The sequence below is a fragment of the Mesoplodon mirus genome (assembly GCF_964341445.2).
Source record: "Mesoplodon mirus genome assembly, chromosome: 6".
In the NCBI taxonomy this organism is placed as follows: Eukaryota; Metazoa; Chordata; class Mammalia; order Artiodactyla; family Ziphiidae; genus Mesoplodon; species Mesoplodon mirus.
The window spans coordinates 87,725,526-87,749,715 of record NC_138982.1 but is presented as its reverse complement, the minus strand read 5'-3'; the positions used below and the strand labels follow the sequence as shown (position 1 = coordinate 87,749,715).

Below are 24,190 nucleotides of genomic sequence, written 5' to 3'. Positions count from 1 at the left end.
TTGCTGCTTGCTCTTTCTAATTATTACTTTTAATGGCTGCATAATAATCCATTGATTTTTCTGCCATAACTTAAAGCAGTGTGGTAGAGTGAAAAAAGCCAAGGTTTTTAGCGTCAGCCAGACCTCGTTCAAATCCTGACTCTGTGGTTTACCATCTGTGTGATCTTGGACAAAATATTTAATCACTCTGAGCTTTAATTTCCTCATTTATAAAATGGGTTGGTTGTACACCTACCTTACAGGGCCATTGTGAGAATTAAATTAGGCAAATTATGGATTCTGGCCTATAGGAGGCATTGCTCAGTGAATGGTAGCTGCTCATTTGTCATCTTTACTGTTCGGTTGAGCTTGATATTCTAGAAAGAAGGTAGGTGACAATGTGGAGGCTTATTAGTTGGGGAGAGGAGAATCAGGGAGCCAGTTTGAAGGCCCTCGACATGCACCGTCTGATACAGTAGCCACTAACACATGTGGCTATTGAGCGCCTGAAACGTGGCTAGTCTGTGCCGGGATGTGTAGAAACTAGAAAATACACACTAGAGTTAGGAGACCTAGTATAAAACAAAATATAAAACTTTATTAATGATTTCTATATCGAGTATATGTTGAAATGATAGTATGTTTTGATATATTGTGTTAAAAAGATATTATTAAAATGATTTCCACTTGATTTTTCAGTGCGACTACTAGAAAATTTTAAACACTATATGTGGCTTGCATTGTGTTTCTCTGGTTACTCCGGCCAGAGTTTGAGTCCACACAACCAATCAGATACTGGGGTGGAGAATCAGAGGCAGCCAGGAGACAAGGATGAGTCCCAGGTTGGGCAGCTGAGTGGATGGTGAATCTTTACATAGTTTTAGGGAAGACCGGGCACGAGTAGATGGGTTTGAGTCTGTGTTTGTAGAAGCAGGTCATTAGTGGGTGTCCTCTGAGCAGTGAAATGAAAAGCAGGTATTTGGTCTCGACCAGAGAAGCTGTCCTTGCTTTCCTTCAGAGCTGCCATTCTGGCCGTCGCCACATCACACACATCCGTGGTGAGATTACTGACCAAAGTGCTCACTGCCGGGAGGGCTGGGAAGAGCTTGGCTGCTCTGCTGAGCTCCCAGAGTGCTCCAGCACTGGTTTGTACCGGAGCCCCAGGTGTTCCCACTTGCTCCTTCGTGGTCTCCCCCCAGGTCATCCCACGCACTTCTTGGTAACACACGCAATATGTGGGGTCAGAACGACCGGGACTAGGACTCGATACAAACACGGAAGTTGGAGGGGAAACCTGCTCTGCAGGGAGCGTAAGTGTCCAGAGTCCTGTTAGGCCCTGGTCGGTTGTGTGTCTTCACCTACTCTGGTTTGGGGTCTTCAGACCTTTGTGGTTCCCTAATAGATGTAAATGGATATGACGCTGAGATAGACTTCTGGGTAGTGTTTCAGGTACCCAAATGCTATTTTGGTTTTAGAACTAGGGATTGAAATTGTACCTGGCTCTCAAAATATCCACTGTAGCCTTTCCTGAAGGGTTGCTGGGATATAGGGCCTTAAAATCAGGATAAAAGCAAAGAAAAATTATGAGCACTTTTATATACTCTCCTACAGTCTTGCCCGCCCCCACCCCCTCCCCTCCTGCCCCGGGGGTTGAGCTTAGGAAACCACAGGTTCAAGATGCATTTCAGTCGGGTAAGAGCAAGGAAAGTAGAATAGAGCAAGTTTGAGCAAAAATAGAGCAAAAAACAAACCACAGCAAGCACCAGAATCTGCCTCGGTTTGAGCAGTTTTATCTGACCTAGCCTGCCTGACTCTGGCACTGGGCGAGGCAAAAGGCCCGTGTAATAGGCGCTAGCATCCCTCTGGCAGGGGCATTCCTAGCAAAGGTGCAGCAGCATTTTGCTTCTGTTTAAGCCATTGTCACCCACCAGAACCCTGATTGTAGTTGTCAATTGGGTAAAGAGTTTCAAGTTCTTGGTCAGCAACAGAACAACTATAGGAGCGTGTACATGGTTCATTCCTTCAGCAACCATTTACTGAGCTCTTCCTGTGTACCAGACCATGGGATTAAAGTTTCAACTGTAGGAGAGTATGTGAACGTTTTTATAGTTTTTCTTCGTTTTTTATCTTCTGTCTTGATTTTAAAACTTGTGATTTTTTTTTAGTCGCAGAACAAAAAACTATGTTTCACAACTTACAAAACTGATGATTCTTTAGGAATTCTATCACAGCTTGGTTACCAATTTTATTTTTTCTGAGAAGTTGGGGGAAATGTACTGTGTTCCCTCCCCACGTCTCTCCCCTCCTTCCCTTTTTGGCCCTGGGGAAAGACCACCTCTGACCTCAGGGAGCCCTAAGTCTCACTTCCATCATATATATTCATGACAAGGCTTCCTCTGCTAGACAACCCACTCCAGCAACTCAGAGAAGCCCCCTATGCCCTTAGTTTGGCTGTAGCAGAGCAGCCCGAGGAGAAAGGGCCCCAGCTTGGCAGGCTGGTGGGTCCTCTGCCCCTACAGGCGTTTATTTCTAAAGTAGTTTCATCTCGTTGCAAAACCTGTGACTTTTTCCATGCAACTGTGGGGAGCTAGGAATTGACCGCAGGCCTGACACCTCCGGGAGGTAGGTGTTGCTGGCTTGAATGCCCTTCAATTGGCTGGGGTGGGTGTTGGGGGTAGGTAGGTAGGGGTTGGGATATCTAGGCATAGCAGGCTGAATAGCTCTGAAGGCTTGTGTGCGCCAAGGCCCCGATGGACCGCGCACACCTGCGGCACCACGTGCCCCGGCCCCCCGCGCAGGTGCTGTGCTGCTCTCCCCACTGTGCTGCCCACGAAGTTCCCACTGCTCACCTCTCCCCGCCAACTCCAAGCCCCCGTCTCAGCATCACCTCACCTTCCTCACTCCTTACCCCACAGTCCTGCCTTTCTGCCCGCCCAGACTTCTCCAGATTAGAGCTCTCTAGGGACCTGGTCCTTTTAAAAAGAAGAAGTAAAGAAAAGAGAGGAAAAACAGAAAGAAAGAAGGCAACAGAAGAATGAAACTGGACCGAAGAGGCAGTGGTGCCTCGAGCTATCTCACTGCATTACAATGAATATGGACTCTATTAAGCTCCGTTCTGCCTGTTAGTGTTTCCCCGGGCAACACAGCCCCCATATGGCAGGCATGCAGCAGATTAGGGGAGGCCCCTGGGCCTCATTGAAGGCCGGGGGCGTGACTGGCAGTTGAGCCTCCTCCCCACCTCCCCCTACTCCTCACACTTGACACTGCCTGTGTTTATCTAAAGCAAGGAGGGGGGGCCATTTGGAAGGTTTTTGTGCTGCTCTGAGAGAAGGGAGAGGAGAGGGGAGGGGGGTCGCGGAGGAAGGCGGTAGAGGGGGGCAGGGAAGGGGGGAAGGCCTCATAAATATTCAAGAGGAGCGCTGAATGGGGAGAGAGAAATAAAGCAGATGGAATTCGTGTTAAAGAACAGCACAATCACCCTGTTTTGAGCCCTCCAAAGACAAAAAAAAAGAAAAGGGAATGGCCTTCTAGGAGTGTAGAAGCTGCGTTTATCCAATTAGCAGGGTTGTCAAGTTGAATTTATATGGAATAGGGGTGGGGAGATTGAGAAGCGAGTGTAGAAGAAAGGAAGTGGTTTTTCTCTCTTTTTGCCATTTCAGCAACAAGGTTTGTGGGGTTTTTTTTTTTCTCACCTTTCTCTCTTTAAAGGTAGATTTAAAAAAAAAAAACCTCTTTAAGGAGATGAGGCCATTTTCAGGAAGAGGTATATATGACGAAGAAATAAGACTCCCTGGTAACTTTTTCCTCAAGTGATGGAGGTGGGGGAGAGGATTAGATTTGTCTAGTGGGCAAATCAAGAGACCAGACCTTCTCTTTACTCGAAGGCAGAGGGGGCTTCTCTCTGGGGGGATTCCTCCCCAGAGTTAAGATGCTGTGTCCAGACTTTTCCTTTCCCCTTGCCTGGATGGTAAAGGAGTTTACCTACCTGAGAAGAAATAAGCTCTGCCCATGTTGTTAAGCAGCTTGTTATAAACGTGCGGTTCAGTGTGAATTAGCCCAGGTTTAGCTAATCTCCCCAGAATGCGTCTTTGCTTACATATTCCCTTCTCAAACCACCAATAGTTCCCCTGTGTCTACGGTGTTAATTTCACACTCTTTTTCCTAGTCTTCTAGGCATAACCCAATCTCAGTTTCCTCCCTTGTCTCTTTTCATTCCTCTAGAATAGTCTCCAAACTGGGGGCTCCAAAGGGGAAATATAAGATATTCCATTGGGGCAGTGGAAGAAAATATTAGAGATTCTCTTATGGTTTATTTCTATCTACAAAAGGAATAGGAAAGAAATTCAGCTTTCTTAATATTTAATACTGGGATTGACAGTCTTTAGTCTGTATGTCGGGCAATGACGTGTTGCAACAGAGAGATCTGCATTTCTCGGAGGGCTTGACAGTGGGGACCTCACTCGCTTGATCATTCACTCCCCAGTTTTCTTGTTCTCTGTTAAGTGGATTTATAGATTATGTTATTTAGTTTTAACTAAATTAACTCTCACAAAAGGACAAGTAGCTTAAAAAGTTTGCTGCAAAGAAATTGGGTTGAAGAGCGTGCTGATAATCCGGCACATGCAAACAGGATGAAAACAGCAGAGCTGACCCTTTTCAAGTCCCATTAGGAGGTAGAAACAATAATGGAATCACATCTGATGAGAAGTGAACAAATTAATTAACATTCAAGCAGACCATTTGAAAGAGATTACATCCATATCATTAGTGATGAATCTGATCCTAAATAGGCTTTCTGCCTTTAAGATATTAGCTTCATGATATTATAAAACAGTCGTGATTAACAAGTCATTAAAATGTGGTTTCACGTCTACCTACTCTTAAATTTTAGTTTGGCAGTATGTGCATTTAATTTATAAATAAATATGCATGTATTAGGATAGTCTGGGAGATTTGCCCAGAGTATTTTTCTCATGAGAGAGCAAAATCAGAAAGGTTAGGAGACCACTTTCAAGATAAGCATCTGCTTGATGTACCACCTTCCATACAGAACTTTCCCACCAGGTCAGCGTCACCCTCTGTAGTGCCCTCCGGCTCTTACACGTGCACGTATTCCAGAAGGCCCAGTTTCAAACCCACTTATCCAGAAAAACCTTTCCTGAAGGCCTGAAGTTGAAAATGCTCTCCCCCCTCTGCTCGTTTTCCACTTCCCATTTGTGACTAAATTGATATCAATTAAGGTTCTAGAGTAAAGAATGGTAAAGTTGTTAGATGAGAGTAATTTCAAAACCTCAGTGGTTTTATGCAACAAAGATTTATTTCTTCTCCTGTCATAGATTGTGCTGTCTTCTTCCATCTCGTAGCTTTGCCTTGTGAAACATGGGATGTGGCCCACTGGCAGTGGGAGGAGGGAGAAGCAGCCCCCCAATTCTCTTAACTGTCTTGGTCTGGAAGTGACCCAGAACATGTTCACTTACATGTCATTGGCCAGCACTTGTCACCTGGCCCTAAGCCAACTGCAGAGCAGGCTGGGAAGTGGGGAGCTTATGGATATTTGCTGAGCACTGGCTGACTTACGTTCCAAGCTTTGTTTTAAGCTTCTCAGGACAGGATCCATCTTCTAGTACAGTGCCTTGCATACTGTCTTCTATATGGTAGATCACAGTGATATTTTTTCTTCCCAATAATAATAATAATAAAATCACAATACACACTGTTTTGGTTTTTTTTTTTCATTTTATTTATTTTTGGCTGCGTTGGGTCTTCATTGCTGAGCACGGGCTTTCTCTAGTTGCTGCGAGTGGGGGCTGCTCTTCGTTGCGGCACACGTGCTTCTCATTGCAGTGCACAGGCTCTAGGCGCGCGGGCTTCAGTAGTTGTGGAACGTGGGCTCAGTAGTTGTGGCTCATGGGCTCTAGAACACAGGCTCAGTAGTTGTGGCACACAGGCTTAGTTGCTCTGAGGCATATGGGATCTTCCTGGACCAGGAATCGAACCTGTGTCCCCTGCACTGGCAGGCAGATTCTTAACCACTGAGCCACCAGGGAGGTCCCCTACACATAGTTTTTTAATAGAAAACATACACAAACTTTGGATAAGGAATAGGCTAGAAATATATTTAGAGGCTGGCTAGAGCATGGCTCATACTTAAGACCATCAAACCATTGTTGTTCTCCCCTGTGTAATGTCAGAGTGGTCTGGGTAGATGTTCCAGATATTAATCTTGAACTGTATTGCCTAATGTGGTAACCACTAGCCCTTGTTGGCTAACTCAAAATTAAACATTCAATTCCTTAGTTATATTAGCCACGCTTGAAGTATTTAATTGCCACAAGTGCTAGTGGCTACCTAGCATCTTGGACAGCGCAAATATAGAACATTTTCATCATTGCAGAAAATTTTATCGAAGACGTTCATGTAAAGAACAGTAAGAGATTCTTCTAGATTAGAATCTAAATGGTAAAAGAATGAAAATGACCACACAGAAAGTTACTGTTATAGATAATGATCCAGGTGACATTTTTATGCCTAAGGAAGTAAATTTAAGGACATTCTAAATTTAGTTCTAAAAGCAGTTTTAAGCAGTTGGTTAATATGACCCAGAAACAATCTTCTGGGAGACAGTGTCAGGGTAGTGGAAAGAGAACCAGACTAAGAGTCAGGAGACCTGACTTGTAGCCCTGGATCCCTCTTCACTGGGAGACCTTCTGCAAATCACTCAGCCTCTCTGCACCTTGCTTTCCTCATTTATAATACTAGGTACCTGTTAGGTGTTATCCAAAGCTATTCATTTTTCTGAGGTCCCTCCTGATTTAAAATGTTTCCCTTTAATTACGTCTGGGGGTAAAAACTTTTTACATTAGAAAAAAAAATGCCCTTCCTTACATCCTTCTCCTAGATCTGTCTAAACCCACATATTCAGCTGAGAATTAAATTCACTTGTTGGCCCAAGATTTCCCCCAATGTCAGTCCTCTGTGCAGGAGGACCACCCTCTTTCTTGAGGCCAGAGGGCTGCCAGCCCTCCCCCTCCAGTCACTTGGCATCACCTTCTCGGGGAAAAACTTCTCTCTGCCTTGGAAAAGGCCAGTCTTACTCCCCAGAATTGGAAACATGTGAAAACCATGTAACTTGGGGTCAGAAATATTCCTTTTTTCACCTAGCCAGCCCCTCTCAGTCAGTGGAACAAGAATTTTGTCGGATCTCATTCTTGCCCCTGGAAGAATGTTTTTAAGAAAGACCCTCTGTGCTACCTGCTAGATCACATGCTCTTCTGTGTAGCTCATCTTGTTAGTGGTCATAGGACATCCACAGGGTGTGTTTGGCATTTTAGACCGTGGAGGCTTCTGTCTCAGAGAGCTGTAGTGGCCTGGGTGATCAGGGGATGAGATGTGGCCTCGGGTGCCCTTGCCTCCCTCTCGGGAGAAGGTGGAGCTAGCCTACTCCTGCTGATGATCGACTCTCAGTTGTTTGTAATTTTCTCTCGCAAAATAAATACTCTAAGGCTGTAATTTCTAGTGCTTGGTCTCAACCTTAGACGTGTATTCTGCTGCTGTTGTTTTTGGAAAGTTTTAAAACCGTCTGCTTGGAGATTATTTCAGTGGGAACATGTATGTCAGCAGTTCAACTTCTCAGATGCATTTTCTTTTATTTTTTGTGTCCAAGTAACCCTTAAAAATAGAAAGTACCTAGGTCTCAATGAGGAATTCATGTCAAGAATTCGTTTTCCCTTCTCTCTGCTTTTGATTTTTTTTTTCTTGATCTCTTTTTCTGAGAATATGCAGAAAAAATAAGGATCTAGACCTACCTTGCATTGCCAAGAAAAATAACAGGCCTTACTGTTGCCTTCACCCAATTTTGAAATTGTACCTTGTTCATTTCACAGTGGGACAAAGTTACACTACAGTTAGGTACTCCAATTAAGCCCTACTTGCCTTTTTTTATTATTAAAAAAATGTTCTCAGAAACCTGCATTTTTGGAACTATTTTTCTAGACCAAGCTCACGAGGTAACTTCCTCCAGGAAGCAGCTCAGTTTCCCCAGCTGCTAAATAAGATGCATCATAGCTACGGTGATCCCCCCACCTCTGTATTTTTGCCACGGTTCTGCTTTGCCGTGACGGAGACCCCATGTGTCCTGCTTTGGGCTCTCTGAGTGGTATCTGCTTACAGCTCTGTTGTGGGAGTTCATGAGTTAACTCCTTTCTCCCTCTTTGGACACCTGCTTCCTCACTCCCTCTCCCTCCTCAGCTACATTTTTTTTCTCCTTTAAAAGCGGGATGGTAGCTGGCAGCAGCAGTGGGGTCTGTTTCCATTTTGAACCTTATAAGTTACCCAGGGTGCAGAAGTAACAGGAATTGTTTGGCTGGTCCTCGTTAAGCAGGAGGGGGTCTGGGCTGAATTTCCTCAGTAAAACCTTTGTCGACTTGACAACCCAGACACCTCGGTGGCCCCTGTGTGCTGGGATAAGAAACAGCCCTCCTGTCCCTCTTTGTCTGCCTGTCTTCCCTCTGCCCTTTATTACTTTGTATTCATTCCGTCTCCCTGCTGCCTTCCTTTCCTTCCTTCTTCCTTTCTTGGGGCGGGGGTAGAGCAGCTGTGGGCAATCTCCTCAAGGAGTTGGGGAAAGAGGAACAAGTCATGAGCAAGCAAGTTCCCTAAAATCCTGTAACTGGTCATTCATGCAGTGTTCTAGATAAATACGCTATTTCGTTGGGGGAAAGTAGAGAATTAAAGCTAGTATCTGGACGATGGAGGGGACACCAAAGGCTTGCTTTTTGCTGTTCGTCTGGAACTATATTAATGAACGTTTCCTTAATGAACAGTGATTAAGAAACCACTGTGAAAATTCCTCATTGTTCCACGTCACCCTATTCCAACTCTGTTCGTCAAGCGCCCACTTGATGCAGAGGGCTGGTAGAAGAAAAACGTGAAAAGGCTACTATTGTGGTGAAAAGCACAGAACTTTGGAATGAGCCCAACCTGGGTTTCATTCCAGGCCTACAGTCATATGACCTCGGGCTAGTTACTTACCCTGTGGAACTCAATTTCCTCACCTGTAAAGTGGGGATAATAGTCTCCACCGTGTAGAGTTGTTCTGAAGATTAAAAGAACACCTTGTGCAAAGAGCTTAGCAAGATACCTATCGTGATAACAGGCGTGCCCTCCCTCCCAGCACGGCTGCCCTGCCCTGCCATACTCACATCCTTTGCAGCTTCCCTTAATTTCACTTTGCTAATAACACGACCCTTTGATTTCCTGGATTGTCTGGAAAGGAGCAAAAGCTCTCTCTACCCCAAGAGGGAAAAGCTTGTCAGGAAAAGCTTAAAATTTTTCTTTCAAACCTCTTTTAGAAAATGTCCCCTTGTTCTTCCCCAGAAGAGTGGAGGTCCTCTGATGTTGAAGACACGAGGCAAAGGGAAGGATTAAAAGTCAAGGGGAAAGGACTCTGCCCTAGAAACCGTTCCGAACATCAGTGTGGGGCCGGGCCCTAGATCTGGTTTGGAGGGGTGCTTGTTTGGCAAAGCAGTGTAGCCCTCTTAACTCTCTTAAGTAGCTAGGTGAAAAGCCAGAGGAGCTTGGAGAAGGGAGAGGTTTAGGCAGATCTCAAGCACTCCCTAGCACAGAGCAAGAGCCTCGAAGCCCAGCCTTCAGTCCTCTGTGAAAGGAGCCATGGGAGTTGAGAGGCCCAAGACCGGCTCTTACAACAGACCATACAAGTAGCCAGAACTCCAGAGACTGGAGAGCGTACAGCTGTCAGCTGGGCAGCTTAACTACCTCCTATGATTTTTCAGTGATGACTATAAGTTTTTGAAAGAGTCACTGGTTTAGATAAACTGGTCCAAAAGTGTTTGCATTTTGAGTATACGTCACCCTCCTGGAAATATACTATTAATATCGCCCATGTGCACGATCCAGGAATATGCATCCACTGCCTGGATCACTGCGATGCTGCCTTCAGGTACCTGAATCTCACTCTACTGTCTCCCTGCCTAGCAGGGTGTGGGCACACCTTCCTCATTGGTCTCATGTTCTATAGGTACAGCAGTGAAAACACAGAGGCAAGATCTTGGTTTTGGCTGTGACAGAAGTGTGTGTACATCTGCCTCTTTGTGATTTTGATGAATCTTTTAAACACCATAGCTTAAATGAGGCATAAAGAAATAATACTGTGTGGGCTTCCCTGGTGGCGCAGTGGTTGAGAGTCCACCTGCCGATGCAGGGGACACGGGTTCGTGCCCCGGTCCGGGAAGATCCCACATGCCGCGGAGCAGCTGGGTCCGTGAGCCATGGCCGCTGAGCCTGCGCGTCCGGAGCCTGTGCTCCGCAACGGGAGAGGCCACAACACTGAGAGGCCCGCGTACCGCAAAAAAAAAAAAAAAAAAAAAAAAAAAAAAGAATACTGTTGTTGGCTCTAATGATTAATGAATGTCAATTAGATCAAGAAGGTTGACATTGTTGTTCAGATCTTCTATATCCCTACAATTTTTCGTCTAACTGTTCTGTCAGTCACTACGAGGGGAGTGTAACAATTGCCACTATGATTATAAAACTGCCTAGTTTCCACTTTAATTCTGTCATTTAAAAAAATGTATTAGGCATATGCACATTTATGATTATACACCCAAGATGTGTGTGTTTCACTATGTGAAAATTTTATGTCACTAAAATTTAAAATAATCTGATTAGGACTCAGGGTCAAAAAGAATGCATATAAAGGAGAGCCTCTGGGGAAAAAAAAATGATCTGGCAGAAGACCAAGATAAAAATGAAATTGTCTATTTTAAAAAAAGTACAGATTTTGTAGAGATGGAAAATACCAGAATTTCAGCCCTAGGGGACGGAGAGAAGAAGAGGGGCCTTGGCTGAGTGTGACTTTTGTCTGTGTTTGTGTCTGGAGTTGCAGAGGTTAGACAAGCTGAGGAGGGTTGGTAGGTTCCAGGAAATCAAAGAATGTTGACAAGGAGGTAGGTGAAGGGCTGGGGTGAGTCAAAACAGGAGATCTTTCATGAGCCTCTGAGACTTTAGGATTCAGTAATTAGTAACATCCCCTAAATGAGGGATGCAGCATGCATTCAGTGTACTATGACAGCACCGTGCACCGTAGTCTAAACTAGAAGCATGGTGTGCCACGTAGCCCTGGGCACCTGGCCTCCTGCAAGCAAATGGTAAGGATAAGTGCATCCTTTCCAGCATCTGTGCTGGCTACTCACTGCCCTGAGCCTGGGACATGGCGGCCGGTCTCCGCCTCTCCATGTCCTGGGCTCTCCTGTCCTTGTTGCTATGGGTGCACTGGGCAAGGCTCTGGCCTTCTTACCATGACATCCCCTTCTAGCTCAAAGGGGCAACTTAGAAGCAGCTTATGTTAGATGAGAAATGGCATGAGAGTGTTCTTTAGTCTTCCAACAGCCGGCCAGGTCAAGACTTTGAATGTTACCACCTGTGTGATGGAAGCAGGGGGCATGGGGACAAAGCCAGGCCCCATGGCTACCACAGGGGTGCCCCAGGCATTCTTACCACAGCCGTTTCTCTCTCTTTTTCACCACAGAGTGTAGCAGGGGATTGTGGTACCTCTTTGAGTGACTCCTTTGGCTTATGGGACGTTGACACACCATGCCGCGTGGGATGATGATAACGCAGAGAGGAAAGAGGTCCGAGGTCACACTTGCTTGCCTCCTCTTGGCCATGGCGGGCTGCTTCGCAAACCTGAGTGAGTGTTTTCCTTGCCTTCTCAGTGGCCCTTCTGGGAAGAACACTTTGCCCCTAGTGTCAGAGGGAAGCATCAAGCATTCTACAAGGACCCTCTAAAAAGGCCTCCTTCCTCCTGGATTTCAAAGAGCATTTCCTTCCCACTGACCTTCAGGGACACGCTCAATAATACGAGATGAGAAATGATCTCAATAACATCATATTGGTTGTATTTTGATATTTTAATCATTTGAAACTTATACTAGAGGAAGTAACGATAATGACTGAACTACCTTTTATTGAGCACTTACTATATGGCATTACAGCAGGCAGTTTACGTGCATTGTTTGTCAGCTTCCCAGCGACGCTGTGAGACAAATATTATTAGTCCCATTTTACAGGTAAGAAACTGAGACCCCAAAAGGCTAAAGTTCCCTGGCTCAGAAGCAGTGGCACTGGGATTCAGACGCAGCTCCTGTTCAGGTCCAAAGCCTGAGCTCTTGCCTTCATACCACACTGCCGCTCCAGTCTACTTTCTGTGGAAAAGGCCAGGTTGGGGAAATGGACCCGAGGTCAGCAGAGTTCTTCAGAGAAAAGTCAACTCCTCTCTGGGTTGCTCAACTCTGAAAGGCTGCCTGGGTGCTGTGCTTCTGAGCATGTCATGCTGTTGGTTTCTTGGGGGTGTCAGTTCATCGCTACATCCCTGTTCTTCCTCCAGACGAGGTTCCTCAGGTCACTGTCCAGCCTTCTTCCACCGTCCAGAAGCTTGGAGGAACCGTGATCTTGGGCTGCGTGGTGGAGCCCCCCTGGATGAACACCACCTGGCGCCTGAACGGGAAGGAGCTGAATGGCTCGGACGATGCCCTGGGCGTCCTCATCACCCGCGGGACCCTCGTCATCACTGCCCTCAACAACCACACTGTGGGACGGTACCAGTGTGTGGCCCGGATGCCTGCAGGGGCTGTGGCCAGCGTGCCAGCCACCGTGACACTAGCTAGTGAGTACTGCTCCTCTCTGCACCCTCCCATCCTCTCTCTGTCCCCCACCCCAATCAAACCCCCTGTCATCAGTCCCGCCATAAAAGGGGCCTTGCCAGCTGACGTTTCCAATCAGAGAGTGGTGGCTGCCCGGTAATCTCCAGTGGCTGGGGACCTTTGTGCTCTCTGAGTAGAGGCAGTGTCTGGAGTGAGCGTCTAGAAAGAAGGAAACTTGACATGGTTGAGCTGTTTCTGTGGGCCCCAGAGCTGGGCCACGCCGTGCCTTTCTACTTGGTCGCCTGTGGTCTTCAATGTTGTTGTGCCCCCCGCCCCCCATCCTCGAAGCAGTTGCAGTCAGAGCATGTACAGGGCCACGTGTGGTCTGAACAGAGCCCGCCCATTCCCCCTTGGCCTCCTGCCTCTCTGCGGGGCAGGCATAGTCTAAATTCCTGAAACAGAAATAGTGGAACACAATGAAAAGGGAACTGTGGGACAGAGGGTAGAGAGGAAGAAGTGAGGCGACACTTTGGTCCAAGGAGGATGCCGGGAGAAGACTTCGTGCTACTCTTATATATAATGACCACTTGGATACACTATTGTGCCCAAGCTCAGTACACACATTACCTGATTTTCTACACATGGTATGTATGGGAAATGAGACTTGACTGGTTAAATAAACTTCCAAAGGCTTATTTTGGAAGCGCAGCCGCAACGCCTGCTCTTATATGTGGAGTCTATAGCCAGGACATTCACTTGGCCCTTGAACAATTCAGGGTGAGGGTCGCCGACCCTCTGGGCACTCGAGAATTGGCATATAACTCATAAGGGGTCCTCTGCATCCGCAGGTCCAACCAACCTTGGGGCATGCGGTGCCATAGTATTTACCGTGGGGGAAAAGATCTCCAGCCACGTGGACCCACGCAGTTCAAACCCATGTTGTCCAAGGTCAACAGTATTAAGAATTAACCTCCCCTTCCTGGTGGCTGAAGCCTAGGAAACGGGATCTTGTTGAGAGTTCCATGGTGTTTGGGCTTAACCTTTGAGAAGGTCTCCTGAGCTTGTTCCCTCACGACTTAGCTGTGCCTCTTTATCCCGGACAGCCCTGCTTCCATGTCACCATCGTTATCAACCTCCTAGACCATGTGGTTCCAGGAGGTTGGTGGTCCTTATGTTACAGGTCACACCTAAGGCAGCCAAGCTTCTAAGATGCTCCTTAAGTGTCGGCTGGGGTCCCTGAGGTGTGAGGCGTGAGTCCTGGGGAGAAAGTGGTGAGAGAAGGGGGAGTAGAAAAGCAGGGGAGAAAAGACCCCGCCCCGCCCTCTGGTTTCCAGATCCCTAGAGGGACTTCACTCCCGTGGGAGAATAGAGACTAGAACGAGGCTGGCAACGGTACTCCTGTTTCTTGAGGAACCCGTTTAGCAGCCCTGCCCTCTTCTCAGAGGAGGCCGGAAGACAGGGTGGGTCCCTAGCTACCTCCCTAGTGGGGGAGGCCAAGCCTGGGCTGCATCTTGGAGCCACTTTGCCTCTGGCCGCAGCAGCACTCACTGAATCTGAGTGCCAGGCCTCTGGGGAGCAGGCTTAGGGTTCGGGTTTGGGTTTAGTGAGGCAGGCAGGCCCTGGGCCACCTGCTGGGCCCCCCCCAGGTGTGCTGGTGGGCTGGGGGAGGGTGCTGGGAGAGCTGGATGAGGAGAGTGACAGGGGTCATCTCGTCATAACAAGAAGGGCTGAGGCCAGAGCTACACTTCTTACCATCATACTTCTCTCGTAGATTTTTAAATTATAATTCAATTGACTCTAGAAAGTTTAGAATATGTGGAACATAATGTCTCCCCACCATCCTCATACCACCACCATCATCATTTTGGAGTATACCCTTCTGGTCTTCATCCCTACCTATATTTTTACACTACTGAATATACAGTGTCTGTCCTTATTCTCTCCCCTTTGACATCGTATGACAAGCGTTTTCCATTGGCCATAGGACCGTATTTACTTTTTCTTTTTTATTGAGTATAAAATGCATCCAGTAAAGTACACAAAATGCACGAATGTTAAGTGAACAGCCCAATGTGTTTTTCACGTGTACGTACCGTGTAACCACCGCTCTGGCACGCTTCTAGTTAATCTGTCCCCCATCCCCCTCCAGAGCAGGAGCACAGTTGCTCATGGCCCTAGAACATCCCAGAGTGGCTCTACCACAGTGTCCTGAACGCTCTTCCTAGGGCTGGGCAATCAGGTCCTTGCCTGTTGTTCGTTATTACAAAGGAGAGGTGCCTTTTAGCAGCCTTTGTGCCTTTAGCAACGCCGCTCCTCCAGGAGGTTTGCTCACCTGCAAATGGTCAGCCCTCGTCTGTGAAGACTTGGGAGACTCCCTAACTTTGCCTAATCACGAGCCAGCCTGAACCTCTCATTGTTTGGAGAACAGGAGAGCTGGAGAGTGGAAGATTTATTTTGGAGCCCTCCTTCTACTTCAAGGTGAATCTGTGTGAGGAGAGACAATTTATAGCCTTTATTTTTAAAAAATTCCTGGCCGCTTCTTTCTCTGGTGCTCAAAGGGATCTGCAGTTGGCAGTGAGCACAAAGGGAATGGTTTGGTTGCAACCCAAGAAGGCGCAGTGAGAGAAGAGGGGGCTTGTGCAGAAGCTGAGGCGAGTCTTGTTTGAAAACCAAGAGCCATTGGCGTGTCATGTAGGCATGAATCAGAAGAGAAATGTTTGGGCCTGACCAGAAGATGGATGGAGAAGTGCTGGAAATGGGGAGAGCGGGCTTGGAAGGTCTGGGTCCTGGGGAGAGGGAGTTGGTGGACTGGAACTACAGCCTCCCAAACTTGGAGGAGGCAGTGACGGGGTGGTGGGAAGGCGGGAGAGAGGGGTGCTGTCCTTGGGTTAATGCCGTGGGGGATTTGGCCCAGACTCAGCAGCTAGATTAAGTTTCCCAGAGCACATTCCTGAGCAGAATGGGGGCTGTGTTTTGCTGGGTGGCTGGTGTGCGAGGGAGGCCGAGCGGCAGAAGGGATTATCGAAGGCACGTTCTGCATTCAGAGGCGAGACCGGCAGCGGTGTGCTGGCGCTTGCACGCACGCACGCACGCACACCCACACTTGGTGTTTCAGGCTTCCTTCTCCTCCGGCCTCTCCCCAGTGCATTCAGATGTTCATCCTCAGTCAGGGCACTTGCTGTTGGGCCTCCGTGGCAGGGCGCTGCCTCCTGCATCTCCGTGAACCCCTAGAGATCACTGGTGGCTTTCAGTGATGGGGGCTTTCATTGATGGGGCTTTCAGTGATGGGGGCTTTCAGTGATGGGGGCTTTCAGTGATGGGGGCTTTCAGTGATGGGGCTTTCAGTGATGGGGGCTTTCAGTGATGGGGGCTTGCAGTGATGGGGGCTTTCAGTGATGGGGCTTTCAGTGATGGGGCTTGCAGTGATGGGGGCTTGCAGTGATGGGGCTTTCAGTGATGGGGCTTTCAGTGATGGGGGCTTGCAGTGATGGGGCTTTCAGTGATGGGGGCTTGCAGTGATGGGGCTTTCAGTGATGGGGGCTTGCAGTGATGGGGCTTGCAGTGATGGGGCTTGCAGTGATGGGGCTTTCAGTGATGGGGGCTTGCAGTGATGGGGCTTGCAGTGATGGGGCTTGCAGTGATGGGGGCTTGCAGTGATGGGGCTTTCAGTGATGGGGGCTTTCAGTGATGGGGCTTTCAGTGATGGGGCTTTCAGTGATGGGGGCTTGCAGTGATGGGGCTTGCAGTGATGGGGGCTTTCAGTGATGGGGCTTTCAGTGATGGGGCTTTCAGTGATGGGGGCTTGCAGTGATGGGGCTTGCAGTGATGGGGGCTTGCAGTGATGGGGCTTGCAGTGATGGGGCTTTCAGTGATGGGGGCTTGCAGTGATGGGGCTTGCAGTGATGGGGGCTGAGACCTGGCTTGCAGATTCAGGGATGTGGAGGAGGCTGCTAGCAGAACTTCCCTGGTCCAGACCACTTTTACTCTGATGCCAGGGGGTGCACTTGTACTTTACCCCTGCCTGGTGACATCAGCCTGTGTTCTTCAGGTAAAATGGGACCACCTGAAGTCTCACCTGTGCACTCCCACCCTCTCCTCCAGGTGGTACTGGCTGTGTGGAGAACTGCTTTTCTTACTCTCTGTGGAGGTGCCCTTCCCACTCTCTTTTGTGGAGATTATTTTTCCCTTTTCACTTAAGCTTTCTTTGTGGTGAATCTCTCTTGCTGCTAATGCCTCTCTTCAGACCACCTTGTCTAATTCTTTTTGAAATGCTTTGCTCTCCTTTCTTACCTCTCTTCCTCTTACCTCTCTTTTCACAAGCTTTACACCCGGGTGCCAACCACTCTGTGCGCCTGAACCAACAGCGGATGTTGCCCGTGGACACCACATTCCTTGTTCCTGGACCCCGAGGCATCCTTAGCGTTGCTTTCCACACAGCACAGCACGTAATCACAACCAGTTCAGAGCTGGCACGCAGCGTGAAAGCTGTTTCCAACCCCTTACCACTAGTCATCTACCATTCAGATAAACTCCTAATAATTCTTCATTTTTACCTTCTTTCTATCTTTTCAGTTAATTCTCCCAGTTATCCTATAATCCCTAGGTCCTAGTCATAGTTGGAAATAAAAAAGGTGGTAACTGGGTAGTAATTCTATATCTGGGGAATTTAGTCCTCAGGCTAATGTGAAGTCTTATGCTGGTGCTGGTTTAATTGACAGCCGATCTGTAACCCCTCCGTAAGGTCTTTAAACCCTAGGACCAGTCACGTACTCCTGAATTATCCTTCTCTGGCATGAGAGATCAGAGGCAAGACAGCTGACAGGAAAGGAAGGAGTTCCCCTTAGGCAGCTGCGTCCATGACTCTGTGCCTTTGAGGAAAGGTCAGAAGGGGACAGGGGCCCTTTGTTACCATAATTTAACCCATGAGTGAAATGAAGAGCCAAACTGGTGTAATGGAAAAAACAAGCAACTTAAACCGAGGATCTTTTTTTCTTCTTTTTTTTTTTTTAAGTTTTAACTCTGCCACTTAGAGTTAATGTGGCTTTGGGCAAGTCACTTGATTTCTCAGGTTGCCACAACTGTGAAATGAGCACAGTAATGATTACATCATCCATCTTATGGTTTTGTTTTGTTTTTTAGAGAATCAAGTGAGAGAGTATACGATAGGAATATTTTGAGGCATTTTATGAATTCCAGACTTCATTCACTCACCCATTTGGTCAGCACATATGTGTGGAGTGTCCTCTTGCAGAAGGCTCTGAGGCCTGTGCCCAACCCTGTGCTGCCCAACTCCACTCTGGGAGCAGCCCTAGGACGACAGAGCCCAGGAGTGGCAAAGCTTCCATCACAGCCAGAGCCAAGAGAGAGGACTGGCTTATCAGGAAGAGAGAACAAACCCATTTCCCGTGAATTTCTTAGCTTCCCCTACACACATGTTCTCCAACCTGGGTTCCCACCTCCCCGCCACCTCTGAGAGCAGCCCATAGTGTCACTGCATATATGTTGTCAGTGTAGCCCACAGAGCTGCCCATTTATGCTTGTGTTGGTTCACTGCTGCTTATTGTTCCAAGGAGACAGTGCTGGTTTGCCCTGGCAGGATGGGCCGACCCTGGCCCTTGGCCTTGTGAGTTCCACAGACAGAAGCCATGACTCTTCTTACTCACCTCCCTAGCTCTGATTCCCATCAGACACTTCCTTAAGGTCTTCTGTGCTGTGACCCTGAATTAGAATAGGCCACTAAGGATTGCTGTTGACATTAAAAAAAAAAAATTTCTAGCTTCCTTTATCCTTGTTTTTAGTCAGGGTTCTCCAGAGAAGAAGAGCCAATCTCTCTCCCCCCCCCCTCTCTCTCTACATATATATATAAAATGCATGTATGTGTATATACACACACACATATATACACACATACATAATTAAATAAACACACATAATTTTAGGGAGAACATATATATGACTATATATACACTTATATAATTATATATACACACATGTAATTTTATGGAGAACATATATATAATTATACACACACACACATATGGGGAGAGAGAGAGAGAAAGAGGAGTAGAGAAAGGCAAAAAGAAAGGGAGAGAAAGATTCATTTTAAAGAATTGGCTCCGGCTTCCCTGGTGGCGCAGTGGTTGAGAGTCCGCCTGCCGATGCAGGGGATATGGGTTCGTGCCCCGGTCCAGGAAGATCCCACATGCCGTGGAGCGGCTGGGCCTGTGAGCCATGGCCGCTGAGCCTGTGCTCCACAACTGGAGAGGCCACAACAGTGAGAGGCCCGTGTACCACAAAAAAAAAAAAAAAAAAAAAAGAATTGGCTCACATGATTGTGGAGGCTGGTAGGTCCAAAATCCATAGGGCTAGCCAGCAGGCTGGCGATTCATGAGTCCCACTAGGGAACCAGCAAACCAACCATTCTCCTGAGTTCAATATCTGGGTGTTTTGGAGATTGCTGTCCTGCGAATTGGGGAGTGTTTAGAATTTCCAGCAGCACAGTAAGACCTAGTCCGTCCTGCTGAGGATCTCTTAGTCTGATGGAGAAGGTGGACTGCATTTACATGTTAGCCATAAAGCAAGTCAGTCAGACCCATGAGTTGCCTAATAGAGATATAAACAGATTTCCATGGGAGCTCAGGTGAACAGTGATTCATTTCAGTTTCAGGGGATTGAGGAAGACTCAGGGTTGAGCCTTGAATTTGTGCAGGACAACCTTTATCTCTAATTTTTTGAGTCCTCACATCCCTTTCTCAGACCTTCAACAACGAAGTTCAGCTCTCTACATCGTGTACTTAGACCTAAGCCCAGTGCAGTTTCTTGGACGGTGCAGATAATTCCATAGTGAGTTCAGTCCGATCCTGAAATTAGGATGAGGCAGCAAGAGAGAGACCATCACCCAGTGGCTGTATTTCCCTAGGAGGGGAAAGGAATCTGCAGCTGAAAGCTGGGTCTGAAGATACCCACCAGGCACAGTGTGAATCTGCCTTTGCTGGGAGAGGCAGAGAGACAGCTCCACATGGTGGTATAGTTGGAAAAGGAGAACTAACTTGACCTTGAAATCCAACTGCTTTATGCCGTAAGCGTTGTGTATTTTACTTTGCCAGTTGGACAAGAAAATTATTGAAAGACAGTTTAAACCTAAAAGGTACTAATGACTAAGGAATACCTTACAGCTTTAGGCCAAAGTCATATTAACCCTTTCTGTTTTCTACTGGATACAGGCAGAAATTCACACCTCACAAGAATTTCTCCTGGTATTCTGGTGAAATCTTCAAATGGCTTTGGTAATGCTAATCCCAGTAGGCCTGGCACAGGGGCCCAGACAAATGTGTGGAGTTAGCTCAGGGCATCATGGCAGCAACTGCCCCAAACAGCCAGGGTTCCAATTCTCTATTTAGCAATGGTCAATATTTACCCAAAGAGGACTCAGTTCCGTGGTGCATCTTCTCCCAGGGACATGCTTAGAACTCTTAACCTACCCCACTCCTCTCCTCAGTCTGTTCTTTGCACGAACACCCATATGCTTAAATAAAATCCTAGGTTCATTTTCTAAGCTAAGAGAAAAGGGAAGGACCACACAGTGTGTTAAGCAGGTACAACTATAGATTCAGTGAGCCAGAACAGACTTTAAGAAGGCTTTTGCATAGGAAGACAAGGGGAAGGATTGATTAGCTTGCTTGAAATCACTGGAACCTCTAAAGAACATGATGCAAGATGGTTCCTTTAAAATGAAAAAGCATCAAGAGAGCAAATGAGTTCCTTGGCTCTCCTTTGTTTTGTGTGTGTGTAGAAGAGTTCAGGGATTTCTACCCTGATCTTGTTTTTTAGACTTTCAACCATTTTTGGAATCTGGTAATAGTCCCAGGAACTATAGAACAGTGAGTCTGTCCTGCAAGTGGGACAAAATGTTCAAATCTAAATAAAGGACTATCACTTAATACTGAGGGGAATAAAGGGTAAACAAAAGGAAAAAAAAAAACTTGCTGTGGCAGAAACAGCTTGTTTTTTTCTTTAGGGAAAATTGTGCTTCATTTTTGGGGACTGCGCTCCTTTTCTACTTAAAAACATTGAAAAGGCATCACAGAGTAAGACTCAGGCTGCAGCGTGACGCTTAAGCCTCCCTCTCAGCCCTACCTCCTCCCACTCTAGACCCAGCAACCCTGCCATTTCCTCAGCTAGTCTTGCACTTTTTTTTTTTTTTTTTTGCGGTATGCGGGCCTCTCACTGTTGTGGCCTCTCCTGTTGTGGAGCACAGGCTCCGGACGCGCAGGCTCAGCGGCCACGGCTCACGGGCCCAGCCGCTCCGCAGCATGTGGGATCTTCCCGGACCGGGGCACGAACCTGTGTCCCCTGCATCGGCAGGCGGACTCTCAACCACTGCGCCACCAGGGAAGCCCTGGTTTTTGAAATGGTGCTCTGTCCGCCTGTAACAACCTCCTTTCCGTTCCCAGAGAGTTGCCACCTCCCTTGGGTTAGTCAATTCCTTCTCAGTTTTCAAGATTCAAGTATCTTCTCCTCTAAGAATCTTTTCTTGACCCCCTCGACCCCCCACGTCTGGAGTGGGGTCCCCTCTTCCCGGCTCCCTGCCATCCCGAGTTTACTTCTCTAGGCCTCTCCTGCCACCGTCTCTTAGCCCTTCACCTCTGTGACCGCCATACTGCTGCACAAAGGGCCTGGCACAGGCTAGGTCTTCGGTGAATGTCTAGGGAGAGACAGACTCCCGGATAAGATGTGTTTGAAGTCTAGAAGATCAGAAAGGGCGTGCAGAAGGTGAACAAAGATTTCTTCACCAGATTATGACATAGTAAAAATTTTGAGGAAGTAAACAAGAAAGGATGGAGCAACATCTTGGGATATAAACAGGCTGAAAATACAAATAGATTCAGGAAGGATTTAGAAAAATTGATGGACGTCAGAAGCATGAAGCATTTTTAGAGGAAACTCTGGAACATTTGAAGGGAGACGCCAGTGGAAGTGGCTTCACGTCCTACCAGGCGCCTCACGGGACACTGTCAGAGAGGGTGGGCAGACGACATGGGTAGTCATTACTGCTTTTAGGACTGTGTAGTTCCCAGGTGCGTGGAGGGGAAAGTGAGAACCACTGTGGGTCCCACGGCCTTCAGACTGTGCCCCTGCCTCTCCCACCTAGAATTCGGTTTGTAAAGGCCACGCTGAAGGGTTCATGTCCATTGTTCCTCCGAACGCCTCTGTCTTCTCTCCTCTCTCTCTTCCTGTGCAGGCCGCCAGCCTGCCAAAGGCCGTGCGAGGAACCAGCTCTGGCTCTGATGAGTCCAGACCACCGGGATTCACATTAATTTTCCCATTGCTAAGTTTCTAGTTTATATTTGGTTGATCAGAGAAATATGTGTGATGTGGGTTGCTGGCAAGTCAATCTTTTTTTTCCTTCTCTCTTTCCCCAGTGTGTGTTTTCAAACCACTTTATTCCTTCGTCTAGTCCAAAAGAAACTCCCCAGTTCTGCTAGCCAGCCCTCCTTCACGGCAGCGCTGGAGTCAAATAAATGGGATGGTCTACAGACATCTTCTCTGTTCATCTGGCTGCCAGACTCAGTGGAGAAATGGCTCCCATCCTTGATTTGGTTTCAAGGATTAATAACATTTCTCATTCTCATATGTCTTTTAAAAATATATATATATTTTTTTAATTGGTTCAAGCCAAGAAATTCCTGAAGCATTAGGCCAGTTTACTGCAAATCATTTAATGACATTGCAAACTAGGTTCCTTTTGTTTTCCTCCTCCTTCCTCGCGCACCCCTCCTTTTATGCCCTCTGTCCTGTCCTGCCCGCCTCCAGTCTTGACTCTGACCTTCTGCTCTCCTCCCTCTGACTCTTCATCTCTTCCCCGTCCTCAGCTTTCTCCCACTGCTCCAATCTAGGTGCACACCCCACCTTAACTCAAAAGAAAAGAAAGAAACACAAGATTTAACAACTAATATGTTTGGCATCTGCCAAGGTTTTTTCCTCCCCCATAGAAGCTTTTTATTTAAATAAAAGAGAGCATGCCTTGCTTTCATCAGAAAGTGTGTGTGAGAAATTTCATGTCACGTTTCCATGGCTGTCAGGAGATGGCTCTGGAGCCAAAATTATGCAATTGAACAGGCAGAAAAAAATCCTGAAGAGAGCAAATGTATTTGTCCGCTCTTCCAGCCTGCAAAGGGAGGGTTAGTCACTCCACCAACCCCCTTTCTAAGTTGCTCTGGAGATCGAGGTAACCTGACTGGGGTTGGAATGCTGGTGAAGGTGGCGGGGACTACGCCTGGGGACACCCCTCTTTCGAATTGTTGTACCCTGCCTTGTGTGTTGTTTTAACTGTCTTTTCTATTAGAGTAAAGCTCCTGTGGTTAGGAACTATGTCTTTATCTTCTTGGTATCTTTGCAGCTTCTGGCTGGCTGAGTGAATGAATCAGTGGTGTCTGGAGGGATGGTATTGTGCCAGATGCCAACTGCAGAATATGCAGATTTTGCCCAGCCTTGTGGGCTGCAGTTGGGTTTGACTTCAGTGGTCTGTGTGCCAGGGCTATGGACTAGTAATAGGCTTAGTCACTACCCAGAATGCGTGGCGTCTGAGAGGCCTGCCCATCCCACAGTAAACCCCATCCACTCACCAGGATCCAGGCAGTCCCACCTCTAACAGGAACACCGTCAGGATCCAGCCTCCACTCCGCTTCTGCAGTCCATCACCAGGGTTTTCCACTTGTAGCGCACTTCCTTTCAGAGGCTTGACCTTGGGGTCGTGCCAGGCCATGGCTCCTCAGGTGACTTGGAGATCAAGTCGTGCTGTGATTCTCTGCCCATCCGCGAAGCAGTTCAGGGCACTGGAGAGCCCCTGCATTGCAAGAGCCCACACAGGGAGGCAAGGCCTAGGACCCTTCACCTGCTCGGACAGCGCCTCCAAGTCCGTCGGTAGAGCGGTGAGCCCCGGGCTCTTGGATCTACTTCCTTTGCACCTTTGCTGCCTTTCAAAATGTGCAGGGATGGGCCACAGGGTCAGCATGTCACTGGGGTACTCCATGAGGCAAGCTCTTTCTATGCTTTGTAACACTGGCCATAGACGCAGCAAACCAGCACAGGGGCAAGTTGAGGCCTGGCGGCCAGGACAGTTGGGGGGTAGAATGATCGGTCAGCCTAGAAACTTGTCGACGGCCACGAGGCTGCTGAGCCACCTGGCAGCGTTGCCAAGTGAGCCCAATTCAGTCACCTCACGATCTGGTGGATCCCATCCAAGCCTCGGCAGATGCGTGCAGGCTTGTCCTGTGCTCCCTGAGAACAGGCAGGAGGGTAGGACGGGACTGACTAGGTACGAGAAATGCCTGGATGCGTTGAAAGCCGTAATGTGTTTTTAATCGCTCAGCAGCGCTCAGGGAGATGGGGATGTTGGTAAATCCAGGCAGCCTCCACCTGAAGGCACCGTCTTACCTGACTTCTTTCTTAAACAGAAGCGAACTTTAATTTTCAGCCTAAGGGAGGACTCAGGGAGAAGACGATCAAATAAGGAAACTCCCTGAAAGTAAAAGTTAGGTTTACTGATTACA

General features: G+C 47.7%; 1 protein-coding gene across 5 annotated transcripts in view; it reads left to right on the top strand.

Moving 5' to 3' along the window:
• Positions 1-24,190, top strand: part of BOC (BOC cell adhesion associated, oncogene regulated) — an 81,300-nt gene that overhangs the window by 26,155 nt on the left and 30,955 nt on the right. For all 5 annotated transcript variants that reach the window (XM_082625896.1, XM_082625895.1, XM_082625894.1 and 2 more), the window contains 2 exons: positions 11,525-11,686; positions 12,383-12,661. In XM_082625896.1, coding sequence (XP_082482022.1) covers positions 11,590-11,686; positions 12,383-12,661 — 376 coding nt within the window. In that variant the 5' untranslated portion in view covers positions 11,525-11,589. The remainder of the gene's footprint in view (positions 1-11,524; positions 11,687-12,382; positions 12,662-24,190) is intronic.